At 39.7% G+C, this 19,871-nt stretch overlaps 1 protein-coding gene and 2 pseudogenes across 5 annotated transcripts in view; all 3 read left to right on the forward strand.

The window, feature by feature from the left end:
- TARS1 (threonyl-tRNA synthetase 1) overlaps positions 1 to 19,871 on the forward strand; it is a 1,036,507-nt gene that overhangs the window by 1,015,353 nt on the left and 1,283 nt on the right. For all 3 annotated transcript variants that reach the window (XM_050793826.1, XM_050793828.1, XM_050793827.1), the window contains exons 11-18: positions 559 to 657; positions 1,681 to 1,847; positions 3,190 to 3,352; positions 3,450 to 3,587; positions 3,937 to 4,014; positions 4,177 to 4,277; positions 4,373 to 4,477; positions 6,008 to 6,080. In XM_050793826.1, the coding sequence (XP_050649783.1) occupies positions 559 to 657; positions 1,681 to 1,847; positions 3,190 to 3,352; positions 3,450 to 3,587; positions 3,937 to 4,014; positions 4,177 to 4,277; positions 4,373 to 4,477; positions 6,008 to 6,080 (924 nt within the window). The remainder of the gene's footprint in view (positions 1 to 558; positions 658 to 1,680; positions 1,848 to 3,189; positions 3,353 to 3,449; positions 3,588 to 3,936; positions 4,015 to 4,176; positions 4,278 to 4,372; positions 4,478 to 6,007; positions 6,081 to 19,871) is intronic.
- On the forward strand, positions 6,093 to 12,202 carry LOC126956700 (cytochrome c oxidase subunit 2-like; annotated as a pseudogene). Its single transcript, XR_007726453.1, has one exon. The product of XR_007726453.1 is annotated as a cytochrome c oxidase subunit 2-like (transcript).
- Positions 12,550 to 19,276, forward strand: LOC126956684 (NADH-ubiquinone oxidoreductase chain 5-like; annotated as a pseudogene). The gene has a single exon (XR_007726452.1). The product of XR_007726452.1 is annotated as an NADH-ubiquinone oxidoreductase chain 5-like (transcript).

Consider the following 19,871-nt stretch of genomic DNA (forward strand, 5'->3'; position numbering starts at 1 on the left):
CTACCTGACATTCCAGCCATGAGGCAGCCAGCAACGATTGGTGGGCCCTTCCCTGAGGGCTTTTGGGCACTTGGTGAGGGGGATGTTGGGCAAGGAGGTAGGAGGGTGTGTTTCTTTCACCGTGACCCAAAGTCAGCCAACTTTACCATCATCTATTTCATTATCCCAGTCTCCTTCCTGACACTCCTATTAAGAAAATAAATAAATAAAATGAAAAAACTTTCAGATCTTGGAGCTTTAAGGAATTAAGAACCATAAGAGGTACTGCAGTGGATAGAGAACTGAGGGACCCTTCCTCCCTGCCACTGTTGGGGAAACTTGACTGGATTGAGGAATATAACAAGCAGGGCATGTGTTACACGTCTGCCAAATTGTAGATCAGCTGCAATTCTGTACCACCAGAAACACTGACATGGTTTCTTTGATTCAGGGTTGGCACTGATTGAAATATGGGACATCATGACCATATTCTGAGCTCAAGAACACTGAAATTCATGTATATATACACACACATATACATGACATACATAAATATTCTTTTGCTTTTCTTTTACCCAGGACCAAGAACTATATTTCTTCCATGAGCTCAGCCCTGGAAGTTGCTTTTTTCTGCCAAAGGGAGCCTACATTTATAATGCACTTATTGAATTCATTAGGGTAAGTCATATTTATTGCTTTCTTCTTTAGATTTAGGGTATATGATCATTTTTATTAAATAAGGTCTACTAAAAAGGAAGATAATCTCTATTTGAGAAGAAATATATAAAACAGTAAAAGTAGAAGTCTGTGGCCTCATAAATCATCCCTAGTAGTTGATTTTGCTCATATGCATATGGAAGCTGGTGAGCTTGAAGGGGCACCCGTGGTCCTTGACACAGGAGCTCTGTGCCCTCTTTGACTTTGATCATTGATTTCTATTTTCTTTGAAAAAACGGTTTTTACATTGCTTTTTTTCTTTGTAAATTATGAAATGTTTCAAGTATAACTTTATAGAGAATAGTATATCCAATATCTTGTGTACTTACTACCCAAATTTAACAAAGATTCATTTTGAACTATATTTGCTTTTTTTTGTTCACGATATTAAAAAAAAAATAGTTGTTTAAAAAGCCTCTCATTAGGACCCAGTTTTGATCCATATACCTCCATATACTGCTATATATACCCATATACTGGTATACCATATACCAGCTTTGTAGAAGAAACTACTGTTTTGAAGTTGGCATGGATTCTTTTTGTCCATGTTATTTACATCTAGCCTGTGTATGTGTACCCTTAAATTATTTATGTATTTATGTGTTACATATAGGAAGCCTCATTGTGTATCAGACTGCCTTGTGATTTATTTTTAGAGACATACAAATCCAGTTTATTTTCACGTGCTACATGTTATTTTGTTATGTAACTACCACAATGTGCTCAACCCTTTTCTGATGGACACTGATGTATAATTGTCCCTTATTATCAGCCATGCTGCAGTAGCATTGCTTTTATAAGCCTCCTTATGTACATGTGCCAAGAGTTTTCTCTTCGGTATATACTTAGAAGTGAGATTTCTCAATCATGGCATGTGTGCATCTTTCTCATGAGAGAGTATAAAATCTCTCTTTTAAGTTTTTACTCCCACTTGAAGTATGAGCATTTATTTGCCTACACATGTTTCTGTTTATTTTCTATCAGAGTGAATATAGGAAAAGAGGATTCCAGGAGGTAGTCACCCCAAACATTTTCAACAGCCGACTCTGGATGACCTCGGGTCACTGGCAGCACTACAGCGAGAACATGTTCTCCTTTGAGGTGGAGAAGGAGCTGTTTGCTTTGAAACCCATGAACTGCCCAGGGCACTGGTAATTGGCAGCTTTGAATTTCTACTGAAGATTTTCACATGCTACAATTCATCCTGGGTTCTTCTCTCCTTTAACAACATTTTCATTAAAAACAAATTATGTGATCAGAAGAGCATTTAAAAGCAACATCATTGTTGTATTACATCTTCTGTGCCTCATTAGATCCCCAGATCTATTTTTTTTTTTTTTTTTTTTGAGACGGAGTCTCGCTGTGTTGCCCAGGCTGGAGTGCAGTGGCCGGATCTCAGTTCACTGCAAGGTCTGCCTCCCGGGTTTTTACGCCATTCTCCTGCCTCAGCCTCCCGAGTAGCCGGGACTACAGGCGCCCGCCACCTCGCCCGGCTAGTTTTTTGTATTTTTTAGTAGAGACGGGGTTTCACCGTGTTAGCCAGGATGGTCTCGAACTCCTGACCTCGTGATCCGCCCGTCTCGGCCTCCCAAAGTGCTGGGATTACAGGCTTGAGCCACCGCGCCCGGCCGCCTCATTAGATCCCCAGATCTATTTTTTTTTTTTTTAAGAGGTCTTCCAACTGGAGTGCTGGGACTGCAGGCATATGCCACCATGCACAACTGATTTTTAAAATTTTATTTCTGTAGAGATGAGGTCTTGCTATGTTGCTCAGCCTGGTCTCAAACTCCTGGCCTCAAGCTATCCTTCCACCTTGGCTTCCCAAAGCTCTGGGATTACAGGCATGAGCCACTGTGTCCCACCAGATCTCCAGATCTATGGGCATTCAGTAATGGTACTGGGATCACAGCAGTGACCAAGGCAGAATATAAAAGAGGAAGATGGAATATGGGGGTGTAACAAATTATCTAGTGTGTTGTTGTTTTTAAAGAAACTTGTTCTGTCAAAACCTGCTAATGACTCAGCATTCTTGGAAAATGTTCCTTGTCATGAGGCCGCTCTGCTTTCTATCTTTGAAAGCTGGGTGAAGAACAGCTTAAGGGAAGACACAGGAGAGCTGTGGATACAGGTAACTCAGTGTCCGCAGCAACTATTAGCCAGGCATGGAGGGCAGAGGAGGTGAGAGAAGAATCTTTGTGAAGAAGCTGTATTATAGGCCAGGAAATCAACTAAGTTCCTTCTTAATTTTCCCAGATTCTTCAGTTGTTGGAATACATTTTTTATTCTTCACTGTGGTTCATTGAATTATAACTTATTTGCTATTTTATTCATGCAGATGCTTTTACTGCTGTATGAAGCCCAGAATTTGAGAAATGTTGCTTGGATGGACAGCTAGAATCAGTGGCTGTTTGACAACATTTCATATAATTAAATATAACATTACACAAGCAGTTTTATTCTTAAGTGTCCGTGGACTTTTCTTTTTCTCTTCAGCCTTATGTTTGATCATCGGCCAAGGTCCTGGCGAGAACTGCCTCTGCGGCTGGCTGATTTTGGGGTACTTCATAGAAATGAGCTGTCTGGAGCACTCACAGGACTCACCCGGGTACGAAGATTCCAGCAGGATGATGCTCACATATTCTGTGCCATGGAGCAGGTATGAGACCCTGGGGAATAAAATATTTTGAAAGAAGTGTCAAGAAACTCAAGGAAAATAACTACTGTTTCTTTTTTCTTTTTTTTTTATTTTAAAGATTGAAGATGAAATAAAAGGTTGTTTGGATTTTCTACGTACGGTATATAGCGTATTTGGATTTTCTTTTAAACTGAACCTTTCTACTCGCCCGGAAAAATTCCTTGGAGATATTGAAGTATGGGACCAAGCTGAGAAAGTAAGTGGTATTTTTAAGCATGCTTTTGAATACTGTTTGAAATTGGCTTGTTCCGAGATGTAAGAAAGCCAAGCCTCTTTAAATGGATAAAAGGAAATTGGAAATGGTTCCTAGGATTGAGTAAGCTAGTTTTTTTCTTTGTGTATTTTAGGAATGGTTGAATTTAATGGCTTTTTTCAGTTATCAAGCTATAAGCTTTAAAAAGGGGTTGATGTGAGCATATGTTCAGGTGGACAAAATTCTAAAGCAGAGAATATTGATCTATGAAAGTAATTACTGTATTTTTAGTCTCAAATTAGGCTGGAAGAAGGGAAATTGCGATTAAAAAAAAAATTTGCTTTATCCTCAGCAACTTGAAAACAGTCTGAATGAATTTGGTGAAAAGTGGGAGTTAAACTCTGGAGACGGAGCTTTCTATGGTCCAAAGGTGAGCACTGAAGTGTATTTGGATAATATGATTTTCTCTTGTGGATGAAGAAGATATGGCTTCAAAAGAAGTTGGGAAAAAGAAAAATCAGCCCTAATCCAACTATTGAACTCCACGTTAGTATCACTGGCATTTTATAATAACCCAGTCTTTGCCTCTTAGATTGACATACAGATTAAAGATGCGATTGGGCGTTACCACCAGTGTGCGACCATCCAGCTGGATTTTCAGTTGCCCATCAGGTTTAATCTTACTTATGTAAGGTGAGTTTCTGGTGTCTGCTCTGAATATTCTCCAGGGATATATAGGGGAAAATATATATATATGATAAGGCAAAACAAATTCTTTTTCTTTGTAGCCACGATGGTGATGATAAGAAAAGGCCAGTGATTGTTCATCGAGCCATCTTGGGGTCAGTGGAAAGAATGATTGCTATCCTCACGGAAAACTATGGGGGCAAATGGTAATTTTTGTCTTTTTTTTTTTTTTTCTGATTAGTATAAATTGGCTACAAGAAATGTCTACTTTTTGATTTAATTATCAGATGGAAAGGGAGAATGATTGCAGTCAGTTGCTTCTAACTAATGACAAGTGTTCACTAAAAAATAAGGAATCATAATCTAAACACAAACTTTTTATGCTAGTAGTAATTAATTCCAGAACTTGGTTTGTTTGAATGTTGTGTAATACTTTCTAATTAGGAATTAGTATTCTGTTAAGAAGTATACTTACTGTTTTGGATGCTTTTCTGGTAACTTTGTTTTGGGATTTAGATGGCTTTGCTGGGTTTTACGTAGATAAATGAGGAGGCTTATGGCTTTTTTCATTTAGCCTTGCTAATCATAACAAGCAAGTATTTTGACATCTTTTAAAAGCCAAGCGTTTTTTAAAACAGATGCCAAACTGATCAACATTTTGTGATTCATTTCTATGAGGTTACGTTTTTGTTGGCAAGATACATGGCCACATAACTTTAATCTTACTTCTTAAGCAGTTTTTTTCTGGACCCACAATGCATTTGAAAGCAGCACAGGGTTATAAAAGCACCCATGTGTAGAGCCTTCCATATTAATCATATTGATTTAAAACTTTTGTAGAATGATGTACATTGGTTTAATCTTACATTACTGTCATTTCAGTTTTATTTGAACTTGGTTACTTCAGAAATTAGAACAGTTTTTCATACTGGTCAATGATATAAAATTATCTCTTTAGATTTTTCAAAGTCAGATAAAATGTGAGACACATGCTCTATAAGGTACTTCAAGAATTAAGGGAGTCCTCAGCTAATTGCTCTGCTAAACTTGTTGTAGGTGGGGAAAAGTCCATGATTAGGGTAGAATTTAGTGCCTACTTTAGCCTTTTGCCTGATGTTTGCCTGATAGAACAGAACAACTGAAAATAGAGGAATGATGGAGAGAATCATTAGCCTGATGTTTGCAGCATCAGAAGCATTTGACACTTGAATTGCTTCAAAAGGAGAATTGGATGGGCTTATTTTTTAATAAGTAGTGAAAACTCTCATTTTTACCAAGTGCCATAACCAGTTATTATCAGTTACAATTTGCTGAGTGGTGCAAAATGGATTTTGAATAAACTGAGGACACTGTGTCCCCATGAAGAATAAGTAATAAAATACTCGAACAATTAATCACTACATGCAGTTATTAAATAATTTGTTACCCCCTCTCACAGTGTTTTGTGATGTATTAAAGTATGAGGCGTAGTCCTATCCTCAACTGGTTTTGCTATCTGCTTAGCAAGACAAATCGTAGTTACAGACTTTCCTTATGTAGGGTTAGTTTTCTTCTCCTGCATCTCCTTGCCTTAATCTTTATTGGACAGGTTTTTTCATTTTGGGGTTTTCTAAGCCAAGTTTTAAAAGTAGTCCTTACATGTTCCAGGAAAAGATAAGAGTAGACTAAGAAATATGCTGTCCCTGTTTAGTGAATGTGCCCACATCCATACTGAGTATTTTTATTCTCTTTCAAAGGCCCTTTTGGCTGTCCCCTCGCCAGGTAATGGTAGTTCCAGTGGGACCAACCTGTGATGAATATGCCCAAAAGGTAAGCCTTAGATGTGAATTTTCTTTCAACTTAAAATCTTTTAAGCTTTTCAGATCACATAAGCCCTATATTCTTGGTGAATCAAGCTGTTGTGATGTAGAGAAATGTTACTATTTTTAATCTTTGTTAAGCCTGAATAGATTATATTTCTTCTGTAATGCTTTTCTACATGATTCCATAATCAGAAGACATATTTGGATAGTGTTTTAGGTACACTTGTATATTTTATTGTATTCGTTTTAAGAGATGGGATCTTTCTTTTGCCCCAGCTGGAGTGCAGTGGTACAATGCCTGGCTCACTGTAACCTCAAACTCCTGGGCTCATGCAGTCCTCGCACCTCGGCCTCCCAAGTAGCAGTGACTACAGGCAGGAGCCGCCATACCCAGTTACGCTTGTATATTTTAGTATTTAGTATTTTAAAAAACCAAATTAGCAAATATCAGGTACTTCAGTATGATAGGTAAATTCCAGTTCAAAATACAGTTGAAGCTGCTCTTTGACTCAAAGAGTAATTTTGCTTCATTTTAATGTAAATTTCTTCAGCTATTTGAAACTTTTTTCCAGGTTAGTAGCGTAGCAGACCAGTGTCTTGCCCTTACCCCCAAAACACTTAACCAACAAATGTATAACCATTCATAACTTCACTTTAAAGCATATAACAATCTGTTCTGCCATAGTGAAAATTCCATACTAAGGAATTTCAAATTATCAAAAGTTGATCAGTGAACAATACTATAACATCAAAGCCATCCTGTCTCCATACCATCAGAATAAACCACACTCAGGTCTTAATTACCTTTAAGAAATAAATGAACTTGAGCGTGGAGATGCATACCTGTAGTCCCAGCTACTTGGGGGCTTGAGGCAGGAGGATCTTTGAGGGTTCAGGGTGTGATGATTGTGCTTGTGAGTAGCCACTGCATTCCAGCCTGAGCAACATAGTGAGACCCCATCTCTTAAAAAAAAAAAAAAATGAAGTGAACACTAAACCGTCTAGTAGATAATAAACCATTCAAACTATTCCTATTACTATTACTGCACACAGTAGTTTTAGTTACAAATGATGAGAATCAAAGTTATGTTCCATGGTTGAGTGCACTCTGTCTTATTTGTATGTGAAAGCTCACACAGTAGGAAAAAGTTCTGTATTGGTTAACTGAGTTCTCAGCTGGAGACGTCACTGACTTCCCCACTTCCCTTTGGGGGTAGGGTGACATTCCAGATTACGTGGTGGTAAGTTTTTCATTTGTGGGGAGAGAAGACAGGGCAGTACTCCCGATACCTAATAACTGTAGAGTAGACATGTTAAACACCCTGTAATTATCAGGCCACTTCCCCAACTGCAGAATTGCCCATCTCACAGGCACACACAGGACCCATGTTGAGAAAAATGAAAAAAACTGATGCTTTATTCTTTAAAGTAGTTATCAGTTGAAGATGTAGACCTATCTTGGCATTCTAAAATTCTGTAACGACCCTTCTGAAATGGGTGTTACAAAATTTCAACAGGTTAATTGGTTTGTGATCACTATGGCTTAAAAATCTACTAGTTAATATGCTAAAGCTTGTGCACAGTATAGGCAAAGTCACCTAGATTGTTTCAAAAAGTATACCTTATAGAAATAAACATTTGACATACATAAATAACCCTTGGTTTACACGTAACTCGCATTTGAGAAATGAATGTCTTGTAGATCATTTAGAATCCTTTTCAATCAAAAATTGAAAGAAATATTTTGTCACCTAGGTCAACCGGAGAATGCTGGTTTTACTGGTGATTCTTGAGTATGGTAGTTACTGTTTCACCTTCAGCTGTACTTAAGATGTTTTCCTGGAAAAATTCATTCTGCTTTCTGACCAGGATTTCCAGAAACTCTGACCCTTCTTTTAAGTGGGCTGGGTGGAATTGTGGTGATTCTGCTAGTCGACAGTATAACTTCTGTGCCTACAAAAAGATGATAGACAGTCACTGCTCACATTGGCTTTTTGTGAAAGCCCAAGGATACTGTCCCTATGGCAGAGATGAGGAAGGAACACCAGCTTCCTCCAACTCTTCTGTTCTTCCTTTGGGTTAATGGCCACTGTAAGGAAACAGTTTTCTGCCAGGTGTGGGGTGATTTGAATGTAAAATGCCCAACTCTTATAGCAGGTTGAACAGAAACTTTTTTTTTTTTTTTTGAGACGGAGTTTCACTCTTGTTGCTCAGGCTGGAGTGCAATGGCGCGATCTCAGCTCACAGCAACCTCCGCTTCCTCAGCTCAAGCGATTCTCCTGCCTCAGCCTCCCAAGTAGCTGGGATTACAGGCATGCACCACCATGCCCCGCTAATTTTGTATTGTTTTTAGTAGAGACAGGGTTTCTCCATGTTGGTCAGGCTGGTCTCGAACTCCAAACCTGCGCCAAAATCCATTTTATTATTATATTCGTAGGTGTAAATTTAACCTTCTTTCCACAGCACTTCCTTGGCCTGTCCGGAATACCCCGACGCTATTCTGACTACCCCGATGCCTACACTACATGAAATATCCTATCATCTATAGGCTCCTTTATCTCACTAGCAGCAGTAATCTTAATAATCTATATGATCTGAGAAGCCTTCGCCTCAAAACGTAAAGTACTACTAATCGAACAACCCTCCACTAGCCTAGAATGATTAAATGGCTGCCCTCCACCTCACCACACATTTGAAGAACCAACCTATATTAAACTAAATGAAAAAGGAGAGAGTCGAACCCCCTAAAACTGGTTTCAAGCCAATCCTATAGCCCCTATAACTTTTTCAACAAGATATTAGAAAAACTATTTCATAGCTTTGTCAAAGCTAAATTACAGGTCAAACCCTATATATCTTACATGGCTTACCCAGTTCAACTAGGCCTACAAGATGCCTCATCCCCTGTTATAGAAGAACTAATCACTTTTCATGACCATGCTTTTATAGCTATATCTTTAATTAGCCTCCTAGTCTTATACGCCCTGTTCTCGACACTCACGACAAAACTAACACACACCAATATTACAGACGCCCAAGAAATAGAAATTATCTGAACCATCTTACCCGCAATTATCCTAGTCCTGATCGCCCTTCCATCCCTGCGCATCCTGTATCTAACAGACGAAGTCAACAAGCCCTCCTTTACTATTAAATCAATCGGACACCAATGGTACTGAACTTATGAGTACACGGACTATGGGGGCCTAATCTTTAACTCTTATATGTTACCCCCATTATTCTTAAACCCAGGAGACCTTCGACTTCTAGAAGTTGACAATCGAGTAGTACTCCCAATTGAAGCCCCCGTCCGTATAATAATCACATCTCAAGATGTCTTACATTCATGAACCATCCCTACACTAGGCCTAAAAACAGATGCAGTGCCTGGGTGCCTAAACCAAACTGTATTCACCGCCACACGACCAGGCGTCTACTACGGACAATGCTCAGAAATCTGTGGCGCAAACCACAGCTTCATACCAATCGTCGCAGAATTAATCCCGCTAAAAATCTTTGAAATAGGACCTGTATTCACCCTATAAACAGCCCTCTTTCTTCCCCCCTCCCCCCGTACTCCCACTTTACAAATTTCTAAAAATACTTTACAAACCCACTGTACAGCTATCCTAGCATTAACCTTTTAAGTTAAAGATTGAGGGGCATACCTTCTGCAGTGAAATGCCCCAATTAGATACATCAACATGATTCACTACTATCATAACTATACTTCTTACACTATATCTTATTATACAATTAAAACTGCTAAACACAAATTACTACCAACCCCCCCTTACAAAAAACTCCAACCTACAAATCCACTATAACCACTGACAACCAAAATGAACGAAAATCTGTTTACCCCGTTCTCAACTCCAATCATGCTAGGCCAACCCGCTACAATTCCTATCATCCTATTCCCCATACTACTAATTCCAACCTCCAAATATCTCATTAATAATCGACTAACCACCATCCAACAAAACCTAACTCAACTCACCCTAAAACAAATAATAATAGTTCATAATGCTAAAGGACAAACCTGATCTCTAATACTAATATCTCTAATCACCTTTATTACCATAACTAATCTCCTAGGACTTCTACCCCACTCATTTACACCAACTACCCAACTTTCTATAAACCTAGCTATAGCAATTCCTCTATGAGCAGGCACAGTAATCATAGGACTTCGCTTCAAAACCAAAAATTCTCTAGCTCATCTTCTACCACAAGGTACGCCCACATTACTCATTCCCATACTAGTGATAATCGAAACTATCAGCCTACTTATTCAACCAGTAGCCCTAGCTGTACGACTAACCGCCAATATCACGGCTGGCCACCTACTAATACACCTGATTGGAAGCGCTGTATTAGTACTATCAACCATTAGCTTCTCTGCTACCTTACTAACCTCCACGCTCCTAATACTATTAACTATTCTAGAAATTGCAGTTGCCCTAATTCAAGCCTACGTCTTTACACTCCTAGTTAGTCTTTATCTACATAACAACACCTAATGACCCACCAACTCCATCCCTATCACATAGTTAAACCCAGCCCCTGACCACTAGCAGGGGCCCTATCAGCTCTCCTGATAACATCCGGCTTAATCATATGATTTCACTTTTACTCCACCACCCTGTTGATACTAGGTCTACTAACCAACACACTAACCTTATATCAATGATGACGTGACATTGTACGAGAAAGCACCTATCAAGGCCACCACACAACATCTGTCCAAAAAAGCCTTCGGTATGGAATAGCATTATTTATCATCTCAGAAGTCTTCTTCTTCATTGGCTTCTTCTGAGCATTTTACCACTCAAGCCTCGCCCCAACACCTCACTTAGGGGGCCACTGACCACCAACAGGTATTACCCCTTTAAGTCCCCTAGAAGTACCCCCTCCTAAACACCTCTGTACTACTCGCATCAGGAGTTACAATTACCTGAGCCCACCACAGCCTCATAAATAGTAGCCGAAAACAAACAATTCAAGCCCTACTTATCACAATTTCACTGGGCATCTACTTCACCCTATTACAAATTTCAGAATACTTTGAAGCACCTTTTACTATCTCCGATGGTATCTATGGTTCAACATTCTTCGTTGCTACAGGCTTCCACGGACTCCACGTTATCATTGGATCCACATTCCTCTTTATCTGCCTTATTCGCCAACTATTATACCACTTCACATCAAACCACCACTTTGGCTTTGAAGCCGCCGCCCGATATTGACACTTCGTAGACGTTGTCTATTTCTCTATATCTCTATCTATTGATGAGGATCCTACTCTTTTAGTATAACTAGTACAATTGACTTCCAATCAATCAGTTTTGACAACATTCAAAAAAGAGTAATCAACCTAGTACTAGCCTTAACAATCAACACCCTTTTGACCCTGCTACTAATAATTATCATATTCTGATTGCCCCAGCTTAACTCCTATGCAGAAAAAACTAACCCCTACGAATGCGGATTTGATCCCCTAAGTCCTGCTCGTATCCCATTCTCAGTAAAGTTTTTCCTAGTCGCAATCACTTTCCTACTATTCGACCTGGAAATCTCTTTACTGCTATCCCTACCATGAGCCCTTCAAACAACAAATCTCCCAGTAATAATCAAATCATCTATTGCCTTTATTATTATCCTAATTCTTAGCTTAGCCTACGAATGAACTCAAAAAGGACTAGACTGAACCGAATTGGTAAGTAGTTTAAATAAAACAAATGATTGACTCATTAGATTATGATAACCATACTAACCAAATGACCCCCACCTACATAAACATTATACTAGCATTCACTATTTCACTTCTAGGCATATTAACCTACCGTTCACACCTAATAGCCTCTCTCCTTTGTCTAGAAGGAATGATAATATCACTCTTTATCATAACAGCCCTTATCGCCTCAAACATACACTTCCCCTTAGTCAACATTATACCCATCATCCTACTAGTATTTGCCGCTTGCGAAGCAGCAGTAGGTCTTGCCTTACTAATCTCAATCTCTAACACATATGGACTAGATTACATTCACAACCTAAACCTGCTTCAATGCTAAAAATAATCATCCCCACAACTATATTACTACCTATAACATGACTCTCCAAAAATAATACAATCTGAATCAACTTAACCATACACAGCCTAACTGTCAGCCTCATTCCCTTACTATTCTTCAACCAAACCAACAACAACCTCTTTAACTACTCAACTTACTTATCCTCTGATCCACTAACAACACCCCTCCTAATGCTAACTGCCTGACTTCTGCCTCTCATAATCATAGCAAGTCAATACCACCTATACAACGAACCCTCCTCACAAAAAAACTTTACCTTTCCGTAATAATCTCCCTACAAATCACCTTAATTCTGACATTCATAGCTACAGAACTAATCATATTCTACATCCTATTTGAAACTACCCTCATTCCCACCCTAATCATCATCACTAAATGAGGTAATCAAGCAAAACGTATCAACGCAAGCACATATTTCCTATTCTATACATTAACCGGCTCTCTACCCCTACTCATTATATTAATCTATACCTACAACAACACAGGCTCATTGAACATTATACTACTAACACTCACAGACCAAAAACTAACAACCACCTGATCTCACAACTTTACCTGATTAGCATGCATAATAGCTTTCATGACAAAAATACCTCTATATGGCCTACACTTATGACTTCCTAAAGCCCATGTTGAAGCCCCCATTGCAGGTTCAATAGTCCTTGCCGCAGTACTCCTAAAACTGGGTGGCTACGGCATAATACGACTTACTTCCATTCTTAACCCCTTAACAGAATACATAGCCTACCCATTCCTCATGTTATCCCTATGAGGTATAATCATAACAAGCTTAATCTGTCTCCGACAGACAGACCTAAAATCACTCATCGCATACTCTTCTGTAAGCCATATAGCTCTAGTAATCATAGCCTCTCTCATCCAAACCCCCTGAAGCTTCTCTGGCGCAATTATTCTTAGAATTGCCCATGGACTCACCTCCTCCATATATTTCTGCCTCGCTGACTCAAACTATGAGCGCACCCATAGCCGTATCATATTACTGTCCCGAGGACTTCAAATCCTATTCCCATTAATAACCTTTTGATGATTCACAGCAAACCTTACTAACCTTGCCCTACCCCCCACCATCAACCTACTAGGCGAGCTCTTCGTAATCGCAGCCTCATTTTCCTGATCCCATATCACTATTGCACTAACAGTACTCAATATACTAATTACAGCCCTCTACTCTCTCCACATGTTTATCACAATGCAACGAGGAACACTCACATACCATATAACCAACATAAAACCTCCCTTCACACGAGAAAATACACTAATATTCATACACCTCGCCCCAATTATTCTTCTATACCTCAACCCCAATATCATCATAGGATTCACTCCTTGTAAATATAGTTTAATCAAAACATTAGATTGTGAACCTAACTTTAGAAGCTCACCACTTCTTATTTACCGAGAAAACCTGCAAGGACTGCTAATCCATGCCCCCGTACTTAAAATTACGGCTTTCTCAACTTTTAAAGGATAACAGCTATCCATTGGCCTTAGGAGCCAAAACACTGGTGCAACTCCAAATAAAAGTAATAAACATGCTCACTCCTATTATAATAACAACCCTCGCCTCCCTAATTCTTCCAATTCTCGCCACCCTCATCAACCCCAACAAAAAACACTCATACCCAAACTATGTAAAAACAACTGTAATATATGCTTTCATCACCAGCCTCCTTCCAACAACTCTATACATTTCCTCAAACCAAGAAACGACCATTTGAAGCTGACATTGAGTAGCAACTCAAACATTGGATCTAACACTAAGCTTTAAACTAGATTATTTTTCCATAATATTCATTCCAATTGCACTATTCATCACCTGATCCATTATAGAATTCTCACTATGGTACATAAGCTCGGATCCAAATATCAACCAATTCTTCAAATATCTCCTTATTTTCTTCACTGCTATACTAACCCTAGTTACTGCTAACAATCTCTTCCAACTCTTCATTGGTTGAGAGGGCGTAGGAATCGTATCTTTCCTCCTAATCAGCTGATGACACGCTCGAACGGACGCCAACACAGCAGCCATCCAAGCAATTCTATACAACCGCATTGGCGACATTGGTCTTATCCTAGCTATAACATGATTCCTTCTGCACCACAACTCATGAGACTTTCAACAAATATTAATCCTAAATTCCAACTCAAACCTCCTTCCGCTGACTGGCCTCCTCCTAGGAGCAATAGGAAAATCAGCTCAATTCGGCCTTCACCCCTGACTACCCTCTGCCATAGAAGGCCCAACTCCAGTCTCAGCTCTGCTTCACTCCAGCACTATAGTCGTCGCCGGAGTATTCCTACTCATTCGCTTCCATCCTTTTATAGAAAATAACACATTAATCCAAAACCTTACATTATGCCTAGGAGCCATTACTACCCTATTCACAGCCATCTGCGCCCTCACACAAAACGACATTAAAAAAATCGTAGCCTTCTCCACCTCAAGTCAACTAGGCCTAATAATAGTTACCATTGGCATTAACCAACCACACCTAGCATTCCTACACATCTGCACCCACGCCTTCTTCAAAGCTATACATTTTATATGCTCCGGATCCATCATTCATAACCTAAACAACGAACAAGACATCCGAAAAATAGGAGGTCTATTTAAAATAATACCCCTCACCTCAACCTCCCTAACTATTGGCAACCTAACACTCACAGGAATACCTTTCCTCACAGGCTTCTACTCCAAAGACCTTATTATCGAAGCCACAAATACGTCATATACCAACGCCTGAGCCCTATTTATTACTCTCATTGCCACCTCCTTAACAAGCGCCTACAGTACTCGAACTATTCTCCTCACCCTAACAGGACAACCACACTTCCCAGCCTTAATAAACATTAACGAAAACAACCCCGCCTTGCTAAACCCAATTAAACGCCTCACAGTAGGCAGTATAATTACAGGATTCCTTATTACCAATAACATCCCCCCTACCTTACTCCCCCAACCAACAATACCTCTCCATCTAAAACTCTCAGCCCTATACGCAACTGCCCTAGGCTTCCTAATAGCCCTAGACCTTACTCTTATAACGAATAAACTAAAAGTAAAAAACCCATCACAAACATTCAAATTCTCCAACATACTAGGATATTATCCCACCACAGTTCACCGTATGATTCCCTATCAAAACCTACTTATAAGTCAAAACCTAGCCCTCCTTCTATTAGACTCAACATGACTAGAGAAATCTATACCTAAAATAATCTCACACACACATATTACTGCTTCTATAACTATAACCACCCAAAAAGGCATAATCAAGCTCTATTTCCTCTCTTTCCTCATTCCCCTTATCCTGACTATACTTCTAATAATATAACCTATTACCTCGAGTAATTTCAATCACAATATATACACCAACAAACAACGTTCAACCAGCAACCACCACTAACCAACGCCCATAATCATATAAAGCACCAGCACCAATAGAATCACCTTGAATTAACCCTGACCCCTCCCCCTCAAAAATCACCCAATTACCCATATCATTAAAATTAACCACCACCACTACTTCATCTAAATTTAAAACCCATAAAACTAACCCCATCTCCATCATTAACCCTATTAAAAAACCCCCTAGAACCTCAAGCCCTGAACCCCATGTCTCAGGATATTCTTCAATGGCCATTGCTGTAGTATAACCAAAAACAACCATTATACCTCCTAAATAAACTAAAAACATCATTAAACCCATATAAGCCCCCCCATAACTTAAAACAATCACACAACCAATCACACCACTAACAATCAACGCTAAACCCCCATAAATAGGAGAAGGCTTAGAAGAAAAACCTACAAACCCCATAACCAATAGTACACTTAATGTAAATAAAATATGTCATTGCTTCCATATGGACTCCAACCATAACCAATGATATGAAAAACCATCGTTGTACTTCAACTATAAAAGCTCCAATGATTCCAATACGTAAATCCAACCCAATCATAAAAGTAATCAACCACTCCCTCATTGACCTACCTACCCCATCCAATATTTCCATGTGATGAAACTTTGGCTCACTCCTCGCAACCTGCTTAATTCTACAAATTATCACAGGTCTATTCTTAGCAATACACTACTCACCAGATACCTCCTCTGCATTTTCCTCAATCGCACATATCACTCGAGACGTAAATTATGGCTGAACCACCCGCTACCTCCATGCTAACGGCGCCTCTATACTTTTTATCTGCCTCTTTCTACATGTAGGTCGAGGCCTCTACTACGGCTCATATCTTCTCTTAGAAACCTGAAACATGGGCATTACACTCCTTCTCATAACTATAGCAACAGCTTTCATGGGCTACGTACTCCCATGGGGCCAAATGTCATTCTGGGGGGCAACAGTAATCACAAACCTACTATCAGCAGTACCATATATCGGAACTAACCTTGTTCAGTGAGTCTGAGGTGGGTATGCCATTGATAGCCCCACCCTTACACGATTCTTCACCCTATATTTTATCCTACCTTTCATCATCGTCGCCCTCACAACCATACACTTACTATTTCTACACGAAACAGGATCAAACAACCCCTGTGGAATCTCTTCTGACTCAGACAAAATCACCTTTCACCCCTACTACACAATTAAAGATATCCTAGGCCTAGTCCTCCTTCTCTTTATTCTAATAACATTAGTACTACTCTCACCCGACCTCCTAAGCGACCCAGACAATTACACTCCAGCCAATCCACTAAACACCCCTCCACATATCAAACCAGAATGATATTTTCTATTCGCATACGCAATCCTACGATCTGTCCCCAATAAATTAGGGGGCGTATTAGCACTCTTCCTATCAATTCTCATTCTAGCAGTCATCCCCATACTCCACAAATCCAAACAACAGAGCATAATATTCCGCCCACTCAGCCAATTCCTATTCTGATTCCTAATCACAATCCTACTAACCCTAACCTGAATTGGAAGCCAACCAATAATCCAGCCCCTTATCACCATTGGCCAAATAGCATCCGCAATATACTTCATCACAATTCTAATCCTAATACCATTGACCTCCCTAATCGAAAACAACTTACTCAAATGAGCTTGCCCTTGTAGTATAAATTAATATACTGGCCTTGTAAACCAGAAATGGAACATTCTCCCTAGGGCAATCAGAAAGAAAGTACTTAACTCCACCACCAACACCCAAAACTGGCGTTCTAACTTAAACTACTTTCTGTATTTTATGTTGTACAAACTTCACAATGCAATTTTAGCATTAATCCACTTCCAATGCTACTATGTAATTCGTGCATTACTGCTAGCCAACACGCATAATATATAGTACTATATATGTTTAACTGTACATAGCACATGCCATTACATATTTACCAACCATCCTCGAAAGACATGCTTATAAGCAAGGACCCTAATGAGTACTTCACCAATAGTACATAACTGCAACACCCCAAAGTCCAAGTATTTCCCTACGAATATCAACCAAACCAATCCATGGTAGTCGTCCATGAGACATTAAGTCGTTCATCGAACATAGCACATACTAATTAAACAATCCTCCTCACTACGGATGCCCCCCCTCACTTAGGAATCCCTTGTTCACCATCCTCCGTGAAATCAATATCCCGCACGAGCAGTGCTACTCTCCTCGCTCCAGGCCCATAACTCGTGGGGGTAGCTATAACTGAACTGTATCCGGCATCTGGTTCTTACCTCAGGGCCATAACAACCAATATCGCCCACACGTTCCCCTTAAATAAGACATCTCGATGGATCACGGGTCTATCACCCTATTAACCAGTCATGGGAGCTCTCCATGCATTTGGTATCTTTTATCTCTGGTCCGCACGCAACCCCATCGGAGAATGCTGACTCCCACCACATCCCGTCCTGAATGCGCCTGTCTTTGATTCCTAGTACGTACAGTTGTTGATCGCACCTACGTTCAATATTCTAGTTCCACGCAAACATCAGCAAGGTACTATTTAATTCATGCTTGTAAGACATACCAATTATCGACTCCACAATAACGCCTCCACCATACTATAAAACCACAATAAAAATCCCATCAAACCCCCCCACCCCCATCTCTGACCTTCATCCAAAACCCGCTTTTGCCAAACCCCAAAAACAAAAGCTTCAATTTACCCGGCCAAAGCTTGTATTTTCATCTTTTAGGTGTGCACAACTTCAACTGCCATTCCCTCAACTAATAAATATTTACTTCATAAAACGCTCTTTACACCAACCTATAACTCCCTCTCACCCCAAAGAAGCCACTCCCCTAATCACACTCACATCTCCGTTTATGTAGCTTAAACCCGCCTAAAGCAAGACACTGAAAATGCCTAGATGGGCTTGCACACCCCATAAACAGATAGGTTTGGTCCTGGCCTTTCTATTGGCCCTTAGCAAGATTACACATGCAAGCATCCCCGCACCGGTGAAGACGCCCTATAAATCACCATGATAAAGAGGAGCAAGTATCAAGCACGCACACGCAGCTCAAAACACTTTGCCTAGCCACACCCCCACGGGAGACAGCAGTGACGAATCTTTAGCAATAAACGAAAGTTTAACTAAGCTATGCTATATTAAGGGTTGGTCAATTTCGTGCCAGCTACCGCGGTCATACGATTAACCCTAGCCAATAGAGACCGGCGTAGAGGGTGTTTAAGATCTGGTACAATAAAGCTAAACTCCATCTAAACTGTAAAACCCTAGCTGATGTAAAATAAACTACGAAAGTGGCTTTAAGACTTCTGAACACACAATAGCTAAGGCCCAAACTGGGATTAGACACCCTACTATGCTTAGCCCTAAAACTCAATAGTTAAATAACAAAACTACTCGCCAGAATACTACAAGCAACAGCTTAAAACTCAAAGGACTTGACGGTGCTTTACATCCCCCTAGAGGAGCCTGTTCCGTAATCGATAAACCCCGATCCACCCCACCCTCTCTTGCTCAGCCTATATACTGTCATCTTCAGCAAACCCTGATGAAGGTCACAAAGTGAGTGCAAATGCCCTCCACCGCAAAAACGTTAGGTCAAGGTGTAGCCCATGAGATGGTAAAAAATGGGCTACATTTTTTACCTCAGAAAACCCCACGATAACTCTTATGAAATTCTCAGGTGATCCGCCCGCCTCAGCCTCCCAAAGTGCTGGGATTACAGGCATGAGCCACCACGCCCGGCGAAACATTTTTTATACTCATTGTTACTTTGTTCTAATCTAAATTACTTTTAGACTATTAAATATTATTCTATTTTGAAGTTAAGGGACTAATGCCTATGATAACCTGATAAACTTTCTGATACTCAGAAGTTAAGATTTATTCAGTTGAAGATCATTTTTTTCAGGTGTTGATCATGTGATATTTTTCATATCTGTAATCTGAGGTTCATATGAAATGATAGTGAAATAAAATTATTCATTTAGGTCTTTTTGTCATGTTAATAGGTTATCATGTTAATGGGAAGTTTAGTTAATGTAAAATTAATAAAATGTAATCTAGTGTATTGCTTTTTTGGAAAAGAAGAACACTGAAGATATTGTTTACTTAATACACATGACCTGAGGTAATAAAGAGGAGCTAGCCTTTTTCTCAAAAGGGGGGGGAAAATGGCAGTGAATAATATTATCTAAGACAGTTTTGCCAGCTTTAAATTGCTGGAAGTTCACCCAGGA

The sequence above is a fragment of the Macaca thibetana genome, chromosome 6 (genome assembly GCF_024542745.1).
Source record: "Macaca thibetana thibetana isolate TM-01 chromosome 6, ASM2454274v1, whole genome shotgun sequence".
Lineage (NCBI taxonomy): Eukaryota > Metazoa > Chordata > Mammalia > Primates > Cercopithecidae > Macaca > Macaca thibetana.